At 42.7% G+C, this 22,276-nt stretch overlaps 1 protein-coding gene across 1 annotated transcript in view; it reads left to right on the top strand.

Moving 5' to 3' along the window:
* RPH3AL (rabphilin 3A like (without C2 domains)) overlaps positions 1-22,276 on the top strand; it is a 120,930-nt gene that overhangs the window by 22,711 nt on the left and 75,943 nt on the right. The window contains exons 3-5 of the mRNA XM_075264927.1: positions 3,532-3,675; positions 5,633-5,762; positions 10,081-10,167. Of these exons, the coding sequence (XP_075121028.1) occupies positions 3,532-3,675; positions 5,633-5,762; positions 10,081-10,167 (361 nt within the window). The remainder of the gene's footprint in view (positions 1-3,531; positions 3,676-5,632; positions 5,763-10,080; positions 10,168-22,276) is intronic.

Below are 22,276 nucleotides of genomic sequence, written 5' to 3'. Positions count from 1 at the left end.
CAACACATCACATTGTCTGTATCACGACATACACAATACAACACATCAAATTGTCTGTATCACGACATACACAATACAACACATCACATTGTCTGTATCACGACATACACAATATAACACATCACATCACATTTGCTAGCCCACCAAACTTTTTAAAGCACTTGTACAGTTTCACACATCTGTGTCCGCCCAATTCTCAAATCACCGCAGACGAAGTCGCGGGTAAAAGCTAGTAATGCTATATACAGAACCAGCCTTTAGGCTTCGAAGAGTATGTTAAAAAAAATGCAGGGGAATCACTTTCTGGTTGGAGGGACTCTTAATGCTGGAACCCTACAAATCATGAGAACTGTACTGTTTTGTCAGTTTGAATGAAGCGGCAGTCTGAAATGCATGCCCTCATACTCTGTTCATTTCAGTGAGAACTGCTGGAGATAGTCATTCAATGTATGGAAAATAAAATCCTGCATGCTGTCAGACTCGGTCTGTTGGCCCTGGGACCTGCCACTTAATCTAATCAAATGCCTTAGTGGGTTTTAAAGACTTTTAACCACCAACACTTTGCATCCTTAGAAAGGTTTGCATGGATTCTGATTCAGTTGTCGGGTCTACTGTCAGAGGGCCTGTCCTGAGCTGGAGTAGTCAGCCCAGGACCTCTAACCTGAAAGTAGAGGTACTAAATGATTGCTGAAACTAACAATACTGATAACTCAGGAACTATGCCAGAATCAGTAGAGCAGCACCTATTGAACAGTTCAAAGAGCTTAAGTTGGTGAAGGTGGAGAAAGGTCTGCTTCAATGAATGCCCCTCTCTGGCTTATGACATGAAAACATCTTAGGTTTTTTGAGATGGACTTACAGAGTATAATCAATCAAGTTTTGGTTTGGGTGAATTATGTCCAGGATAGCAGAGTTCAACTTGTTCACCTTCATCATTGTCAGTATTTTATAATCCATATTGAATAATGATATGGGCTAATACAACCTGTAATAGAATGGGTCTTCAATTTCAATTATATCACATACTGGATTTCTATATTGAGTGTAACATTGGCACCATATACTTTTGTTGATGACTGATTGTGAATAAAGTATTTTCAATAGAAAAAAAATAAAACTGGTACCATATGCAAAATAAAGTAACCCTGGATTTATCTTAATCCAAGCTAATATTCTAGTAAACTAACAGCTATTCATATGATCCAATCTTTGCCTTTGTGCCCATTTATATATTTTGTTCTTCTCTTGAGCTGGTAAGAGCGATTTCATTATGTGAGGCACATCTGCGGGATGTTTTCTCACTGTCAGCTTTGCTGTCAGAGTTTACCATCTTTCATTTCTGATATTTGTTCTTTCTCTGCTAGATCCTTCTTTTTTGTTTACTCACCAAAAAAGCAAGTGCTATATACAAAAGCAGTGCAACAATAGAGGGCTTGGAAACATACAATAGATAAAATACTTGCATAGTTCATGTATACATCAATTGCATTGTATTGTTTTATAGTGTTTATTATCTTGCAGCAAAGCATTTTATTTAAGCGAAACCGCAAAATAAATAAACCTTTACATCGGGCATGGTATAAGCAAAATAAAATACAGCCTTAACTTTAGGCAAAAAGGCCAAACAAAACCTGCTCGTCTGAGCTCTAACTAAACAGAAAATAATAACTGTATGTGTGGCTTACTACCAACCACACTAATCAACCAAAACAACACTGTACTGAAACACCAGGCTCTCAGTGTCAGGGCAGACCCAGCCACTTCCTCTTCTCCCAGGATCCGCTCTGAAGTGCAGGCTCTGCAGCCTTTTATAGCCCAGTAACGAGCCTATGACCCACACCTGGGCTACAGCTTCTTCAAGATCCGCCCACATATGGACCACACATATGTCAGGAATCTGGGGTAGATATATTGCGACTCCATCACTCTGCCTGTCACCTTCTCACCATATATTTAGATAAAATTTTGAAAAAATCTAAATATGTATTTATTCCATTAAGGGGACGTTCACACTTGCGCCCCTGTCCTAATCCCCGGAGAAAATGCATAGGGGATTGTTTGCCGGCAGTAAGTTAAAAAACCCATTCATTTCAAAGGGTTTTTAAAGAAAACTGCTGGTTTCTATATGCAGCCTCTCTGTAATGAAACACAGACATGAAAATAGATCAGATAAATGTTGCTGAATTTAAATGAGATATATATTAGGAAGTGCTTTGTATTGAGGCATCCTGTTATTTGACCCATATTTTTTTAAAATCTGGATAACACCTTCAATTGCCCCCTTTGCAAAACGTGAGTGGAGAGAATGGCAAAGTGGGACGCAAGGGGGTACCTGCAAATTTGTTATAAATGATGCCAGAAAGCTGAGTTGTCCCATAGAGAAGGAAGATAAAGGGTATGTGTATTGCACCTGAAATCATAAACTAGTATAAATACACTTAAAATTTTACTTTTATTAGTTTATTTTACTTTTAGTAAATGATCTCTAAAACCAAATAGATAGCACACAGTTAGGGCCAAAGACTTAATCCAGGATAGCCAGTATCAAGTGGATATGGCCTATGGCTCAGTCCCCCTAAATAATAGCTCTCAAATAGAGATGAGCGAGTACTGTTCGGATCAGCCGATCTGAACAGCACGCACGCATAGAAATGAATGGAAGCACCTGGTACTTCCGCTTTGACGCCGGCCGGCCGCTTAACCCCCCGCATGCTGGCTACGTGCATTCATTTCAATGCGTGCGTGCTGTTCGGATCGGCTGATCTGAACAGTACTCACTCATCTCTAGTCTCAAATACTCTCATTATGACCTCAGCCTGATAGGCCGTACACAGAAGATAGGGACTAACAAGAGCATAGAAACACAAACACACACTTAATAACTGTAAGTCAGTAAAGGACCGACTCCACTAACTGACTACAAATAACTTGGAGGCCTACATTGTTTGTGTTTCTGTTCTCTTATTAGGCGGTAGGGACTATCAGGCTGAGGTCATATTTGAGACTTATTATTTAGGGGAAATGGGCCATTGTTGTATTACACTTTGCACAGACTTTTTCACTCTTTGAGTAGGCAGATACTGGCTATCCTGGATTAAGTCTTTGGCCCTAACTGTGTGCTATCTATTTGGTTTTAGAGAGAGTTTATTTTACTTTTAGTAAATTAATAAAAGTTAAATTTTAAGTGTATTTATACTAGTTTACGATTTCAGAAAGCTGAGTTGTAACTTCTATCTGGCTGGAGAAAATTTTAGTTCTGGGACATCTGGGATGACATGAGATGTGCCAGAACTATTAGGAAGCCGGATTAATTCTGGCAAACTTTGTGCCAATAGGGAAATTAAGAACAGTGTAGGAATAAATGCTGCCCAATATATTTTGTATATCCTTTCTGGTGATGCCGCTTGTTTTAGATGTCTGCTTACCATTCCCAATGTATATGTTTTGGATTTGTCAAACTAAAATTTTGCTTAAAATTGTAGCCTTAAAATATCAGTGTAATGCATTAATAAATGTTAATCTAATTTACAGGCTGCAGGCAGGTTGGTCCGTACACACTTACCAAACAGACAAGCAGAGGAAGAATCAGTCTCTTGACCAAAATGAAATAGAATCAATCCTCCAAGTCATTAGAAGAGCTGAGAAAGTAGATACATTGGAACAACAGAGAATTGGGTATGTCTGAACTTTTAATGGCAGACTGTTGAATTAACAGTATATGTGCTTATTCATATGATAGGGTTTACTGCCTGTGTGTACCTGCTTTATTAATGACCAGCACATGGCCCCATAGAAAATAATGAATCTGTCTGTGTGAGTGATCCATTAAATACATCTTGCCATTTCCTAGGTATTTTTCACAGGCGGCCCTCAAATCTGTGATGGATCTGTGAAAACAGGTTACCCAGGGGTGTAAATTACTTTTTCACTTCTCAGTGCTTAGCATGTTTGTTGGAATATGCACTGAGATTTAGTGTTAATATTTTAACATGTTTTAAATGTATATAGGTAATAATGTATGTGTAAATGGTAATGACCTTTTGACAGTGGTGTTGACTGGTTAGAAAAGAAAAGCCAACGGATAACTGGGATATTGCAGTTTGTATTTGCACTCTTCTCATTTTCCTTATTTTTTGGGTTTTCTTTAATCTTATTTGTATAGTGTTAACCAAGCTAAAATAAACTGGAGAAAAAAAAATCATGCACATATGAATCTTAGTTTTCCAGCAGTGCTGCTTTTCTGCCATCTTCTGGTGAAAAAACAGAATTTAATCTGAAAATACATTTTGATACTATTACGCATTTAGCAAATGACATTGTTTGCCCCTTCGATGTTTTAGTGTCGATCTTCAATGATTTTCTTATTCTAGACCAGTAGTTCAATAAAATCTAGAAGATAGAGTCATACTGAACCCGATGAAAGGGACAAACCACCTTGAAATACATTATCCAATAAAATATCTTTCTTTCGTTGTACCTTGAATCTATGAACATTTATAGGCTGTCAGCGTCACTTTAATCTTCTGGTTTTTTTTTGCTTTTTTTATTTATTTGACTATTCCTATGAGCTACCCATTCAGTTGTGACTTTTGGGCAGTGGAAGATGTAGCAGCCATCCCAAACTAATAGATAAGGATCTTTTTAATGTTGTACAGTTTGGCAAGTTGAGCAAATTACTTTTCACTTTTTTGATTCTTAATTTTTTTTTAAAGAATTGTATTTTATTCTTATGTGCATCCCAGTTATAATTTTTCTATATGGTTACAAGACATTATATACAGTAGTAGAAACTTATTTAAAGGGGCTCTATCGGCAAAATCATGCTGATAGAGCCCCACATATGCGTGAATAGCCTTTAAAAAGGCTATTCAGGCACTGCTAAATTTATAGTAAACTACCCCCCCATTTTAAAATAAAACCCTAAAAAAGAATGTGTTGAACTTATCTATCGTGCACAAGGGGCGGGCATTCAGGGTCCGATTTCATCTTTAGCCATGCCTCCTCTTCCAGCGATGTCCTCAGTTCCCGTCTTCCTCCGGCACTCGCGAACTGCCATTGATAAAAAAAATGGCGTGGGTGCATGCGTAGTAACAGTAGTAGTAGTAGTAGTAGTAGTAGCATGCTGCTACACACCATTTTTTTTATCAATGGCAGTTCATGAGCGATGGAGGAAGATGGGACCTGAGGACATTGCTGGAAGAGGAGGCGTGGCTGAAGAAGACGACGGACCCTGAATGCCCACCCACCGCGCACAATAGATAAGATTAACATATTCCTTTTTAGGGTTTTATTTTAAAACGGGGGGGGAGGGGTAGTTTAATATAACTTTAGCGGTGCCTGAATAGCGTTTTTAAAGGCTATTCACGCATATGTGGGGCTCTATCAGCATGATTTGCTGATCGAGCCCCTTTAACAACTCAGGAATTACAGAGAAGTGATACACAGGAGTTATTTTGGTTGTTGAACCGTTTTTTTTGAGAGGTGACATGTCATCATATATAGGGACTAAAAGTAAAACTTAATTCAAAAGTCTTTAGAATGTTACAACAATATTGGATATGCATTTGCTTGCAGGCTTTCAATGGAATTCATTTAAGTGATAAAGTTGAAAGTGATATGCTTTTACTTGTAGACGTCTTGTGGAAAGACTAGAAAACATGAGGAAAAATGTGATGGGAAATGGCATGTCTCAATGTCTGTTGTGTGGAGAGCACCTTGGAATACTGGGTACCACTTCTGTCTTCTGCCAAGACTGTAAAAAGGTAATTTACCATACTTTTGTTGCCTTAAGATTTTATTACATTAAGTGGGATTACACCACTTTGCTGATAAAACAAATACACATATAAGAGAGTATACAGAAGTAAAGAACCATCTTAGAGCCATTATTTCTACCAATAATTGATATGTATTCTAGACACATGATCTATTTGACCCCTTTGAAATCACTGGGAGAGGATAGTTGTAACCGTAGGTTGTTTAGGAGAGACCCCCAAACAGTTTGCTGAAGACATTACTAGAACCACATTCTGTGGTCTGATGAGTCCAACATAAATTTATTTTGTTCAGATGGTGGCAATCATGTATGGCAGCTACCAGGTGAGGAACACAAAGACAAGTGTGTCTTGCCTACAGTCAAGCATAGTGGTTGGAGTGTCATGGTTTGGGGCTGCATGAGTGCTGCTGGCTGTGTGGAGTTACAATTCATTGAGTGAACCATAGATGGAAACTGGGCCCTAGGCCTGTATTCCAATATAACAACTCCAATCACACCTCCAAGACGACCACTGCCTTGCTAAAGAAACTGAGTGTAAAGATGCTAGACTTGCCAAGTATATCTTCAGACCTAAACCCTATTGGGCACTGTAGGCCATCCTAAAATGGTATGTGGAGGGGCACAAGGTCTTTAATGTCCGCTAGCTCTGTCAGCTTGGAGGAGTGGAAGATTATTCTAGTGCCAACCTGTGACGCTCTAGTGAACTCCATGCCCAAGAGAGTTAAGACAGTGCTGGGAATTATGATAGCGAAACAAAATATTGACACTTGGGGCACAATTTGTCCATTGTCACATAGGGGTGTACTCACTTTCTTGCCAGGGGTTTAGACTTTAATGTCTGTGTGTTAAGTGATTTTGGTGGCACACTAAATTTACAATGTTATACATACTGTACACTGACTACTTTAGATTGTATCAAATTGTCAAATCTTCTGTGTTGTCCCATGAAAATATATAATGAAATAATTACATAAATGTGAGGGATATAAAAATGTGAGATACTGTATGTGAAGATTCTTGCAATGAGAATTGATTCCTTCATTCCTTCTTTGAGCAAAGCAGTTCAACTGGGTTTTTGCAGAGGAAGACAGGCTACAGATGGTACACTAAGATTATTTAATCTAATTCAAGTAGCTCCCGCCCTCCAGAACCCTACTATTTTATTCTTTTGACACTGAAAAGTCCTTTCACAGGGTTCGTTAAGGATTCCTGTCACTGTTTCTTATCATGTACACATCCCCCTTTTTTACCTATCAAATTGAATGCTGCAAGGCCTTGTCTTCCCTAATCTTCACTCTGGTAATGGATCTTTTTGTATCTGCTATCATGGTTTTAAAGGATTATTTATAGGGCAGGGTCTCCTGCTATACAATCAGTTTTTAAAACCTTTGGTAGGGTCTTGTATTATGAAGTCGACTGTACTAAAACCATGATGCCCTATTCATATATCCATACTTTTCCTGAAAAGTATCTCAAAAAATGGTTCAGCTAGATGGATAAATATTTATCACACTTGGGAAGTAAGCCATTAGAATAGTCTTTCATTGTAGTTAAAACCAATTTTGTGCCTAGATCCAAAATGTTCCTGATGTCATTATCTCTTGGAACCTAATTAAAATGTGACTTATGGCAAAAATCATTTATTATTAATTATTATTATTATTATTATTATTATTATTATTATTATTATGTTGTTTTGATGCCAATACTGTGGCACCAACAGTGAGGTATAGTGGAATGTGATGGATCAGACAGCAGGATAGGTGTGGCTGAGTGGTGTCATTGGTGGTTGCTGTGGCTGCATGAGAACTAGTGCAGCATGGAATGATATGATGAACAGAGCTGCAGGACATGTCTGGATTAGCGGTGGTAGCTTTGGCAATATGTGGCAGTGAGCAGGGCATAATATGATGAACCAAGCAGCAGGACATGTCTTTCTGACAGTGACGGTAGCTGTTTAGGAGCAGCAGGCTGCATCAGCAAAACAGTGCAGTAAATGGAATATGATGATAAAGAGATGGAGGCACCACACTATCTGGAGGCATCAGTTGCAGGTGTGTAGAAATAGTCATGGATCTATGCCGGCTTCATTTTGACAAAAATAGTGATGGACCATTGCCAGTGCCACTTTGATGTCTATTTTGTCAAATAAGATGGTGATGCCTGTGAGTACGGAGAGATGTCATTCCTTTATTTGTTCCTGCATGGCCATGGATAATTTTCTGCTTGCAGATCTTGCACATTGCCATGGATTTTTTTTTATTTGACAACGTATAGAGAAAATTCCCACACAAGAGATGATCACATTTAGTTGCTACTGACAAGACGAGCAGCAGCTGAAATGTGTCTTATGTCTGCCAGTAGTACCACCACCCCCTCTTCCACTCCCACCCCATGAACTTCCCCTAGCTGTGCCGCAGGCATCGTTAACTTCACCACTGAAGCCTCCCACTTCACCTGATGTCACCCTGACGGGTCCTATCTTCAATGTTATCATCTTCCTTTCTTCATTCTAACACATCATGGCCATGGAATGCCTGCACAACTTCATAATTTGCTCCTCCAGATATCCCCATAGCTCCCCTACGAGAATGACTACCACTAGTTGTATCACATCCCCTGTCACTACTACTTTTCACCACCAACAGTCATGTCCTCCTTAACTGCTTGCTCAACAAAAAGATGAAGAATATTTAGGAGAAATAAATTTCTCAGTAGGTGCCAGATCACTACCAGGGATATCAGATGCGATAACTTCCTGTGACTGAGATGAGCAAGCTAAGTAATCAAGAACTTCATCTTCATTCTCTGGAAGTATGAGAATCCAGCAGCTACTGGCAGTGCAACCAAAACCAGAAGAAGTATTGCTGTTGCCAACCACATTCTTATTGTTAGTACTTGCACAAGTGTTTCCTCAGCTCCCTCCTTTTGCGTGTCCCCTGCCCTGTTTTTACCAGTCACTTATTTGTTTTTTTTTACTGCACACTGATTAATTATAATAGTGATTGGCAACAATTCTGACCCTGTGTGTATGGGTTTTTTATGTTTATTTTACTTTTTTTGGAATTGGGATCAGGATTGAATGGAAAATGATTGGAAATCGGATTTTAAAAATGATCCTGAAATTTCAAGATCGGCTCAACCCTCATTGGCAAACAAAAAAGTACGAATTGGTAAATCTTTAATGACAACCCATCACTTTTCTGTAGATTGGGATTCCCAAAATGTTTATTTTTATTTTCTGGCAGTGGTCCTGGTTGATAGTTAAACAATTCTAACTTCAACGAACAAAACTTCCATGGGTACAAATAGTACAGTTTCACTACAATCTGTGACTTTCAAGCAACAATTTTGGGCACAACTATTGGATCTGAAGTTAATAAATCTATGTTGCCTACAACAGTATGTCAGATGTGGGGAGAAGTGCCTTTGGTATACCAAAGATACAAAATATATAATATGTATTTGTAGGATTGCCATCTGCAATATTTAACATCTTTGATTCCTATCTAGATCTTACCTGACAGCTCTCCTCATGGATTCGACTAGATATAACATTTATTGTGAGACTATACAGAAAATATTAATTGTTATAATGGACCCACTAAAGACATTTAACACACTTGGGCCATTAGTTCTTGGAAATAGGGGTTACCTGGGAAAATATTTTCATGTTAAGATTGTACATGATCCAATTGGAACAAGATATATTGCTTTCAGGGGCGTAGCTATAAGGTTTGCATTAGTGGCAGTTGCTAACAGGCCTTAGACTCTGAGGGGGCCTCAAAGGTCACTCTAAGGGGGCATTCACACGGAGTAACGCCGGGAGTGTATCACAGCCGTACACACCGGCGTTACGGCAGACTGCCGAACACTTCCCATTCACTTCAATGGGAGCGCTCGTAAACGCCGCTGTTACGAGTGCTCCCATTGAAATGAATGGGAAGTGTTCGGCAGTCGGCCGTAACGCCGGCGTGTACGGCTGTGATACACGCCCGGCGTTACTCCGTGTGAATGCCCCCTAAAGCATAAAATATACCACTATTTTAAATGCCATTAGGCTTCTAGGGGCCCCATCACAATACGTTTTGTGATGGCAAAATCTCAGTAAACAGCTAAGACCTTTATCCGGTTAACTAGAAAGCATGGACTACTAGCTATGTCCTATAATTTTCTGGTATCCTTATGACATTATAAATCTGACATTTAAGAATCATTTTTATTTCAAATGCATTACCTCAGCCTCTACAAACATATAAAAGTCTGCTGTATTAATCTGTATTATGTACCTGTTTATGTCTTAGAAAGTCTGTACAAAATGTGGAATTGAAACTGTCAGCAACCTGAGGCGGCCCACCTGGCTCTGTAAGATATGCAGTGAGCAGAGAGAGGTAAAGACATTTTTTGTGCATGTCTTTTTTTTTTTTTTTTTTTTTTTTTTTTTTTAATTTGATTCATTTGGGAAAATGGTATTTATCTACTGAATTATGTTTTGTTTTATTTTTTATTTTTTTAAAAGCTTTTATTTTGGATTCCAAAAATACAACATTTACTTATTGTAAAATGAGGATATTAGGTAACTTTGTTGCAATTTAGGGTTATATCCTTGATTAAGTAGCACAAATAAGTAACATTCTAGTTCTTAGTATATTCTCCATACATCTCAGCCAAGGTTCACATCTGCATCAGAGTCGCATTGTCTGAGGAAAAAGTCCTGCACAGAGGATTTTCTTTTTCCTCCAGTTTCGTTTTTAAAAGGATGGACACCTGACGGATCCCACTTTAGTCAGTATTACTGCTTTTTTTAGCGGTCCATCTCTCTGTTGATCAAAACCCTTCTACAGTTCTGTGAAAAGAAAAATATTAAAGTTATGGCTTTTGGAAGGCAGGAAGTCAAAAACGAAAATCCATAATTGCCTATGGCAGGAAGGGTTTAAATAACCCGCATGTTTCTCTGTATAACTAATGAATGCTGCATATCTATCATTTGGTAATTTGGTCAGTTTTATTTTTTTAAGTCTACTAAACCTGATTAAAATTAAAAATTAAATCTAATTAAAAATTAGAATCATGTAGGCTTTGTAAATCAGTTAAGCATATAGAATACATTTAGAGACTAAATCAATCCATGCCCTCTATTCATCTGTCTGTAATTGGGTACTTGTAACACTAGCAGAGAATATAATCGAGCCGGAATAGTGAGATTTAGAACTCTATATGGAGCTAGCAATCTTGTCTCTAAGAAAAACAAGCTGTTTCTTAATTTAGAATTTTTTTTCTTTAACCAATACCATTTTACATTTTTTAGTAACGTAAACTGAAAGTTAAGTTGAAATTGTTTTCACGATCTCTGTTAGCAATTTTACATTTAGGGAATTAGGAACAAGAATGAGGGAACAGACTGGGGAACATTATAACAAAATAATTACAAAGTATATTATACCCCTACAATGCTGAAGCCCCACATTGCCAAAACACTGCCTTTTTTTGTGGCAGATTTTTCTGCATTTTTTAAAAACCAAACCTAGTAGTAGTTACAAAAGGAACCAGACATATCTTGGAAGCATTTATATTTTCCCTTCTGCGCAAACCATCCTGGCTCAAAATTTCACAGCAAAATTTGCAACAAAGAAATAGTACGCTGATGATCTTCTCCTCTACGTCTCCCAACTGCACATCTCCATCCCCTCCTGGGATCCACTCTTAGGCCGGGTTCACACAGGGTTTTTTGGTCTGGAACCTGAGCCGGCTGCCCACTTCGTCTATGTGGAGGAAGCTGGTAAATTCTGTTGTACCATATAATAAATAAAATAGTATATTAAGGTAGGAGTTGTCCTCAAAAAATTTCAAAAGGTTTGGGGCTGTTGGTGTGACTCACCATTAACTTTACACATGGTCCCATGCTTTTGTCCTGAAAATACATATTGTTTATATGATTTCGCCCTCTACAGGTCAGATTGGAACTTTTGCTTCTTTTGACTTCCCCGGCCTGGACTTTCCTCTAGACCAGGGGTTGGGAACCTATGGCTCACGAGCCAGATGTGGCTCTTTTGAAGGCCGCATCTGGCTCGCATACACATCTAAATGTTTTCTACAGTACTACTGGGAGGGGATATCCTGGAGCCTGTCACCGCACGTCTATGCATGTCTCGGCGGTTAGATGCGTACACCCGTAACATGCATCGCCAGCGTAACTAACGTAACCAGCGTAGCTAGCGTCCTGCCGCTCCAGGTTGGTCATGATATCGGGACCAACCTGGAGCGGCAGGACACTGGCTACGCTGGTTACGTTGGCTACGCTAGTTATGCTGGCGACGCATGTTACACGTGTACGCATCTAACCGCCGAGACATGCACAGACGTGCGGTGACAAGCTCCAGCAGTAACAAGTACTTGCGACCCGAGGGCACCCCAAGACTTTCCCCAGGTCCTTCCCAGGTCCCCAGGTGTTGTTAGGGGTCACCCTGAATTGCCAGAGACCCGAGTCCAGGACGAGTCCTGCGAGTCTCCGCTCCGTGCCCGCCACCATCTTCTGCTAGGCTGGAGGGCCTTCCTACAGCTACATCGCTGCAGAAACAGTTGGGCAACAGAAACTGGGCCTGAGTTGGCTGGTGAGGATTCTTCACCTCCTGGAGAAGATTCTTCTTGTTCTGGAGTCCTGGACAGACCCCCGCCGCAGATTGCTAAACGAGTCACGTTGCTGACGCCATCTTTGGGCCTGTAAGTTTACAACGCTCTATTCTACTACTCTTTCATTACCAACTCCCCTCAAGTTACATCCCCGGTGTCTCTGTCAGAGATTTTGAACTACAAGCTGCTGACCTGAAGGCCTCAGACATGTGGGTGACTAAGTTCAAGTTACTGAATGAAGATTTGGAAAGACTTGCACGACAGCAAGCAGAGTTGGCGAGCAAACACAAGTGGGTAGAACTAAAAAAACTTCAAGCCGCAGACCAGATGATTCTCAAAACTTGGAACGCGATTCCTCTCACATACCATACACTGCAACGTGTGAGTATTGCTATACTGACAATGTTTGGCTCTACATATGCTTGTGAGCAGTCTTTCTAACATCTAAGGAACATTAAGACCAACCTACGATCACGTTTAACAGATGGAAGTCTCAACGCCTGCATGAAGCTAAACCTCACCACCTATAAAGCAGACTACAAAGCCATCAGCAAATCCATGCAATACCAGAGGTCACATTAATGGTAAGTAGTACTTTATTCATCATTATTCATTATTGCTTAGCAACAGAATTTTGTATGGCTCTCGTCCAATTACATCTTGAAATATGTTGCGTTCATGGCTCTGCTAGCCAAAAAGGTTCCCTACCCCTGCTCTAGACAATATTTTGTTTCTGCTATGGACTATGCAGAAATGTTTTGCTTCTTTGTTTTATTTTGTCTGGTTTTCTTTATGTTTTTGTACAACGTCCAGATTGTTATATTTTAATTGTTTTTGTACTTTGTACTTCTATTGTGTAATATGATGTACAATCTTTAAATAAACCGAATTTTAAAAAAAACTTACAGAGACTTCATTTTGCCAGCGGTGTCTGGGCGCCGCAATTTTGCCGGGGATCGCCATCCTGTTGGCATGACAGCTGGAAGCCTATTAAAGGCTCCCAGGCTTGTTCACCATTCATTTGTATGGACGGCTTTAAGAATTAAATGTTTTTTCCAAAGTTTTAGATTTTTGTTTTAGAGTTTTAGAGTTTATTTTCACTCAAAAAAGTAGTGCAGCAACAAAAGGAAACAATACAAAAATAAATACCTGCCCGGCTAGGCTCTAACTAAACATGGAATAGGTTACCTCACCTAGAATAACAGAAATCCAAAAGCCAGTAGAATCATTCAGGACACAGCTCCAAAAATATGACCTCTCTGTTGACTCTCCAGCCAAGCTCTGCCCAAAAGTCTGCTGCTGGAGCTGGCTTCTTAAGCTCCCTTAAAGAGCAGACTCTCTGCAGCTGAGTCGCTGCCGGAACATCCCCAAAGTGTGGACTGGAGGAGGGTGGAATGACAGGTTCCATTACCAACCTACCTGCCATTCCTAAAAATCCAGCCCAATACTGAGCATTTACTAAAATGTTCAGCAGACAAAAGTTGTCTGCTGAGAACAAACATTCTTTCTGGAGTTTTCTCATCTCACCCACTTTAGTAGTCTGGGTGAGATGTACACTCCCTCTCTTACCTGACCAGCCATCAGCTTACACTATATAAATTTGGTGTACACTGAATCGTATGGAAACATAGAATACAGGTGACATGTCATTTTGGCTATAGAGTGCACGCTGTAAAATTGAAGCCTGTAAGAAAGTCGCACAGTTGCACTTTTTCTCCAATTCCACCCAGTTCAGATTTTTTTTTTTCCAGCTTCCATTGTACATTGTACAGAATAATAAATAGTACTATGATGAAGAACAATTGGTCCGATATGCATTAAGTCCTTATATGGCTCTGTGAACGGAAAAATAAAAAATGTTATGGAGTTGGGAAGGCGGGGAGTCAAAAGTCAAAAGCATAAAATGTCACCGGCGGGAAGATGTTATGGAATACTTTTCTATATTGTTTTGTTACTACGAAGTGTATAAATGTAGTTTATCATGATTTATTTTTAAAATCTGCCGTGCGAAAATAAATTTAAAGCTTTAAAAGTCATGTTATGGTTATTGCCATTTGTTCATGGTGGTTACAGATAGATAATAAACATTCTTATTTTTAAAGGTGATATTGTTTTTTTAGAATCTGTTACCTGCTGTGTGACAAATAACCTTACTGAGTTTGCAATTATTAAATACTGCTGTATACTTTCCGAGGAGAAGCTGAATTTTTATGTTATACAACAGTTTTGTTTACCTAGTGCAATTTCCTAACAAAGCAACCGTGAAGTAACAGGAAATCATGCTGTTAGCTAAATAGTTTTCTCTCCGCACCTGTAAACTTTCCTCTAGCACTATAAGTAAATATAATTCCATAAGTATATATCTACATGGGCTTGTTTTCTTCAATTTTTTTAACATTAACAAAACTAATAAAAGTACTTTTGCACATTTCTATTGTTCTTTATACCAGGTCAATGGAAGTATGTAATTATACAAGTATGAAAATATGCCAAATGGGACAAGTAGATTATCATGGTAAAATAGCTAACCAAAATTCTGGTTATAAAGTATGTTGAAGTAGTGGTGGCCCTTATCACCATGAGAAGTAAGTTACACAGGGTGTCCGGAAAGTAAGTACACAAAATGAAAGGGTGGACTTTAGGTGGGATAATGAAGTTTTTTTTATTAATGAACATGTGACCGGAAATACTCCATTGTGGCGCTGCAGGTAGACCGAGATGTCTGTTTCCTATCCCTTGCTGCGCCATCTGAAAGGAGAAACGTAGAAGAGAAAGCGCTTTAAAGAAGACCTTTCATCAGATCGGGCACATGCAGTTCTATATACTGCTGGAAAGCTGACAGTGCGCTGAATTCAGCGCACTGTCGGCTTCCCCGATCTGTGCCCGATGTAAAGCGCTATCGGTCCCGTTACCGTAGCGCTTTAGTGTCAGAAGGACGTTTCTGACACTTAGCCAGGGATGCCCTTCTGCCCAGCAGCGCCTATCGCGCTGTACTGTGGAGCGGGTTCCTCCCCGTCAGAACCGATAGCGCTTTACACCGGGCACAGATTGGGAAAGCCGACAGTGCGCTGAATTCAGTGCACTGTCAGCTTTCCAGCAGTATATAAAACTGCATGTGCCCGATCTGATGAAAGGTCCTCTTTAATGGGAAATCCGTTTAGTCACTGTTACTTATTAAAAGAATTGCTTGAAATGCTGGCCGCCTGCCTCGATGCAAGCAGTGCAATGCCGGGAGATGGATTGACGAAACTCATTCACAGATTCCTGGCATGGCTCTCACCGCAACAAATGCAGCCTGGATACAGTTCATGAGCTCTTCACTGGTTGGCACAGGTGTTGTGTACACAACGGACTTGACATGTCCCCACAAGAATTACTGTTACATTCACAATTACATTTACATTCACTGTGTTGGTCTACCTGCAGCGCCATAACAGTGCATTTCCGGTCACATGTTCATTAATAAAAAAAACGCTTCCTATACTGACTAAAGTCCACCCTTTCATTTTGTGTACTTACTTTCCGGACACCCTGTATGTGTCAGAATTCTGGCTGTTTCTTTTTTATAACTCAAATTTTTATTGAAAATTTTTTTAAACAATAAGAAAAGAAAAAACAATTACAAGTTACAAGGCAAACACCCGCCCTGCGAACAGAAAAAGCACACAGTGCAACACAAAATACAATCAGAAGAATAAAAAAAAAAAAAAAAAAAAAAATTAAAGACAAAGAAAGCAACATAGAAAAAAAAGAAAAAGGAAAAAAGGGGGGGGGGGAGGGAGGGGTTAGTGGGACATATGAGTGGGGGAGAGGACTAAATGTGGGGGGTGAAAGGGTAGGTAGGGGTGAGTGTGAGCAGTCAGGAAACCAGTGAGAGCGCTCGCCAGGTCATCCATACCACAGCCAGTTGGGAAGGGCTCGGGAGCAACCACTGGTCAAATACCTGAGACGAACAACAAGAGTATCAATCAGAGGAGGGGTCAGAGCCCAGGAGCGTCCGGTACTCTGCAGACTGTTGAAACCTGAACCAGTAGAACCAGGTTTTGATGTACGCCTCAGTCGTGCCATGCAGGAAAGACGTGAGATTTTCCATGCGCATTATCTTGTTGACCTTCGAAATCCAGAGGGAGAGAGGAGGAGGATCCACTCGTTTCCAAAAAAGGGGGATACAAGCCCGGGCAGCGAGGATCAGGAATCTAAGTAGGGAACGCTTAAAGACCTTTACAGAAGACTCACAATGATTAAGGAGGAACAGGGCAGGGCCCAAATGGTGAGAAGTTTCAGTAAGCTGGAGGGTTATCCGCTTGACCCCCTCCCAGAAGGACGAAAGGGCAGGACAGGACCAAAAAATGTGTAGCAGCGTGCCTTCCTCGTCGCCACAGCGCCAACATAATGGGGAGACCTGAGGAAACATAGCATGGAGTCTCGTAGGAACCCTATACCATCGGGACAAGATTTTGTAGCTGGCCTCCTGGTGGCGAGAGCCGATGGAAGCAGTATGAGAAAGGCGAAAAATGCGCCTACGCTGCTCCTGAGAGAGGGAAAGGGATAAGTCAGATTCCCATTTCAACAAGAACGGCGGAACAAAGTCCTCCGGAGGTTCAACCAGGATCCGGTAAGTGAGCGAGAGGGAGTGGCGAAGGGGGCCAGCACCAACAAAAATCTTCTCCAAGGGGGTAGGTTCGACGCGGAACTCTGCAGGAGCAGGGAGAGAATGTAAAAAGTGACGAAGTTGCATCCCCCGCCAAGCATCCAAAGGGGGCAGCTCAGGAGGGGCCTGGGAATTCAGAAGTGTAGTCCATCCCCCAGCGTCCTGGAAGTGACAGGCACGGAAAATCCCATGACGGCGCCAATTACGAAAAACTCGGTCAAACATTCCAGGTGGAAAGGCAGGATTGCCCAGCACTGGGAAAAGAGCAGAATCCTTAGGGAGGAGAGTGGAGCGAACAAGGCCCCTGGAGCAAATCCGAAGCGTGGGACCAAGGGTAGGGTGAGAAAAGAGAAATGACAATGAGGAGGAGTCCAGCCATGGGGCAACCTGCAAAGGGATCGGAGAGAATGCCTGTTCGATGTAGACCCAAGGTTTAGAAACAGCATGCCTACACCAGTCCACGACACGAGTCAGGTGGGTAGCCAAGTAATAGGACTTCAGGTCCGGAAGCAATAAACCACCGCAACTCTTGGGACGAAAGAGAAAAGCCTTGCTCACTCGGGCGGGTCTGCCCGACCAGATGAACTTCAATTGGACGGAAGTGAGGGATCTAAGAAAAGACAGAGGGATGTGAATGGGAAGCGCCTGCATCAAGTAGAGAAGACGAGGGAGAATGTTCATTTTAAAAATCGCGCATCTCCTGAACCAAGTAAAGGCTCCAGTGGACCATCGAGTACAATCAGCCCTGATAGACGCCAGAAGTGGGGGGAAGTTGCAACGAAAGAGATCTTTCGGGTCCGGAGTAAGATAAACCCCCAAATATTTGAGAGAAGTGGGGGCCCAATGAAAAGGGAAAGATTGACTCAAGGAGGTGGCCGCCGAGGAGGAAAGGGTCACATTAAGGGCTTCCGACTTCGAAAAGTTGATTTTAAAATTCGAAAGGGTCGAGTAAACCTGAAAGGCAGACATCAGAGCTGGAAGAGAAACATGAGGGGAGGAGAGAAAAAATAGCAAGTCGTCTGCATAAGCCGCCACTTTGTATAAACAGGAAGAATGAGCAGCGCCTGAGATGTTCGGGTCGGCTCGAACCTGGCGGAGGAAGGGTTCAAGAGTCAGGACGAAAATGAGAGGCGAGAGGGGGCATCCTTGCCTAGTGCCATTTCGGATAGGGAAGGACTGGGACAATAAACCGTTCACCCTAACCATCGCTGTAGGGAGAGAGTATAGAGCCATGATCCAACTCATCATGCGATTTCCAAGACCAATATGTAACAGGGTCTCTTCCATGAACCGCCAGTTGACCCTGTCGAAGGCTTTCTCAGCGTCAGTTGAAAGAAGCATGAGAGGAGAGCCCGATTGTTTAGCCCCATACATGAGGTTGATAGCTTTGGTAGTATTATCTCGAGCCTCACAGCCGGGTAAAAATCCAGCTTGATCCGCGTGAACAATATTTCCTAACAAGGGCGATAAACGCGTCGCAAGGATCTTGGCTAAAATTTTTAGGTCAACATTGATTAGCGAAATGGGGCGGTAGTTAGAGCACAGAAGAGGGTCCTTTCCGGGTTTGGGGATAACCGCTATGTGAGCACACAGGGAGTCACGACAAAGGGCCGAGCCATCGGTGAGAGAATTGAAAACTTTCAACAGTCTGGGGCGGAGTTCAGGGCCAAGTTTCTTATAGTATACCAAGGTAAGGCCGTCTGGGCCTGGGGCCTTACCCGTTGCCATACTGGAGATAGCTAAAGAAATTTCCTCTTCAACAATAGGAGATTCCAAGGCCGTCAATTCCTCTAGAGACAACGACGGGAGACCAGAGGAGGAGAGATAAGAACGAATGCGATCTCGGAACTCCGCTTCAGGGAGAGGAGAAGGGCCAGAGTTTACAGAATACAAAGAGGCATAGTAGTCCCGAAAGGCAGCTGCAATATCAAGGGGCATGTGTAATCGAGTACCCTGGGCGGAATTGATGCATGGAACGTAGGTGGAGGACTGCTGAACCCGAAGGGCCCTAGCTAGTGAACGCCCGCTCTTATTTCCAAACTCATAAAAATGACGTCTGCATTTAGCTAGAGTACCCTTCACCCTATCAGTGACGAGCGTACGCAATTCCTCTCGGGCGCTGGCAAGCTGGGAATAAACATCAGGAGTGATTTGGCGTTTATGAAGAAGTTCCAATGAGCGGATCCGCTGCAGCAGAGATTCAATACAAGCCCGGCGTTCCTTGTTTAAGCGGGAACCATGTTGCAACAGGATACCCCGGATAAAACATTTGTGAGCCTCCCACACCATTGGAGGAGCAATCCCCGACAATTCCTCCCTCTCAAAGTATTCCCCCAAACGGGTCTTAATGTCATCCAGGATGGTTACGTCATCAAGAAGTGATGCGTTAAGTTTCCACTGACGCTGGAAGGGAATAGGAGAGGACAAGGAAACAGACAAAGTAACCAAAGCATGGTCGGAGAAAGTAATGTTATCGACTTCCGCAGCCAACAAAGAGTGGAGATGTTGGTGACGGATAAAGAGGTAGTCGATACGAGAGTATCGGTGATGGACCGGAGAGTAATAGGAGTAATCCCTATCCAATGGGTGGAGTAACCTCCAGGAGTCCACAAGCTGGTGGGAATGAAGGTCCCTCTTAATCCTCCTGATGAGCGAGTAAGGGTGAGAAGAGACGCCAGCAGAAGAGTCCAATGAAGGGTCTAGGACCAGATTAAGATCACCCCCCGCCACCAGGAAGCCCTCCACAAAGCCGTCCAACAGCCCTAAGTAAGAACTAAGGGCACGACCCTGTCCCGAGTTAGGCAAATACAAAGAGGCAAAAGTAAAAAGCTGAGAGGAGATACGACCCTTGACCATAACAAGTCTCCCCTCAGAATCAGTGCGAGTCTCCAAATGTTCCCAAGGCAGGGAGCGAGAAATCAAGATACTAGTCCCTCTGGATTTCGGGTCAGGAGAAGAGCTATGATATGCATGAGGAAACCAAGCATTAGTCAACTTGTATGGCTTGGTAGAGCAATGGTGAGTTTCCTGCAAAAACACAACATGAAGGCGCTTACCTTTGAGCAGATTGAAGAGTACGGAGCGCTTCTCTGGACTATGAAGGCCTCTCACATTGAGGGAGCCCACGGCGATGGAGGAAAGGCGATCAAGCGGAGGCATGGAGGGAGACGGGCTTTCCCAGCTCACACCCTAGGAGCAGAGAGAGAAAAGAAAAAAAAAAAGAGAGAAAAGTAACAGAGTAGAGGAAGGAGAGCAGTAAAGAATGAGGGGGGGGGGGGAGAAAGGAAAGGGAAAAAGAACCAAGAGTAGAACAAATCTAACTACCCCTAGACAAATGGGCCAGGGGCACAACAACAGACAGGAAGGAGTGAGGGAGTAAGAAAAGATGGGGGGAGAAGTGGGCCCGCAAGCACCACGAGTGTACCTGGTAAGGAAGACCCTATGCCCCCACCCCCAACAAAGTGTAAAGGGATAGGAAGCACAGGGCTACAAACTGACTCTAAGGTCCAAATAACAACATTGTATAAAAACACAGCAATACCAACAACAAGGGCCATCTATAAAGCCCAGCAGGAACAGGATCAAGAGGAACAGAGTAGTCACAAAACAAAATAAACATAGTGAAAATGTCCACCAACCGCGAAACAAGTCCAAGACCACTCAACATAAAAGGATATTAACACTGTCCTGTGGGCAGATCAAAGACCGGCGGCATGAGGGCTCATGCTTCAATGGGAAGCTGAGCTGAGAGATCTGGTTGGGGGAGCGGAGACCCAGGCGGATCCGGTATTGGAAGACGTCGTGGAGATGAGTTTCGCCGAGGTCTCTCTCTGGAAGCAGCCGAAGAAGAACGCCTGGAACCGCGGCCGCGCCTGGGTATAGTAGGGCGGGAGGAATCCAGAGCAAGCCAGTTCGGGACTGAGACAGGGCGCACATCCAGGGAGGCAAACAAATCAGGCAAGTCCGCCGGGGAACGGACAACAATCGAAGACGAGCCAACACGAACAATCAAATGGAAGGGATGACCCCACCTATAGGAACCTCCACAGTCCTTAATCAGAGTCAACACCGGCTGAAGGGCACGGCGCATAGCCAATGTGCGGGATGAGACGTCTGGGTAGAGCTTGACAGAGGCATTCTCAAAAGGCACCGATCCCATATCCCAGGCACACCTCAGGATGTGTTCCTTGTCCGTGAAGTAATGTAGTCTACACAGAACGTCTCTAGGATTAGCAGGGTCAAGCGGGCCAGAACGTTGGACTCTATGCACACGGTCCATCATGAAGGTAGCATCCAGCGGGCGTTGAGTCGCCATATTGAAAATGGTATTAATACGGCTGATCAGATCATCCTGAGGGCCTTTTTCTGGCACTCCTCGTAATCGAATATTATTTCTGCGACCCCGGTTCTCCTGGTCATCCAGGAGCAAGGCAATTTGTTGAAGGCGGGCCTCAGAGTGGGTTTGATTGCTCTCCACTGCAGACAGGCGTTGTTCCAAAGAGGACAGTGTTTGATCAGTAGCGTCAGCCCTAGTAGTAAGTTGAGACACATCAGACTGGATCGCACCGAGGGCGTGTGCCTGGGATTGTTCCATTCGGGAAACTACAGCATCCAGGTCCTGTTTAGTGGGCAGAGCTTGAATAAGGTCCCGAAGTAGCTGAAAGTCCGCAGAGGCAATATGGGCTGCCGAGCAGGGCAGGGAGGCCGAATCCATGGATTGCACGTCATGTCCAGGGAGGGTGGCAGACAGTGAAGGAGGTGGCTGCGATTGGCGAAGCGGAGGAGATGGAGGAGCCATGTCATCAGTGCCAGACCCAGTAGCCGAGGTTCCAGATCGGGACAGGAAGGTAGAGATTGATGGTGAGTGAGTAAGAGAGCGACTCGGCGTGCGGGAAGGAGCAGTAGAGGTGTTAGGACGTCTTCTGGACATATCACAATGAGAAGCGACCATAGAAGGTAAGGAAGGTACACTCGCAGTATCACCAGGCCTTACATGAGGCGGTCACACAGTTCCATAATCAAACCTGGTACCCATGAGGTGCAAAAGGAGCAATGGGAGAAGTGCTAGTTCCGTGGGGATATACTGCAGAACGTGGAACACACAGCAAGTGGAGGAAGGTGAGGAGCCCCCCCTGATGGTGGAGTAGGGGCTCAGCACTCCCTTCACACCACTGCAGTGCACGACAACAAAAAAAAAATAAAAAAATTCCCTGCTAGAA

The sequence above is a fragment of the Leptodactylus fuscus genome, chromosome 2 (genome assembly GCF_031893055.1).
Source record: "Leptodactylus fuscus isolate aLepFus1 chromosome 2, aLepFus1.hap2, whole genome shotgun sequence".
NCBI classification, from domain to species: Eukaryota; Metazoa; Chordata; class Amphibia; order Anura; family Leptodactylidae; genus Leptodactylus; species Leptodactylus fuscus.
Note: the sequence above shows the minus strand (reverse complement) of the source record. Positions and strands in the feature narration are given on the sequence as shown.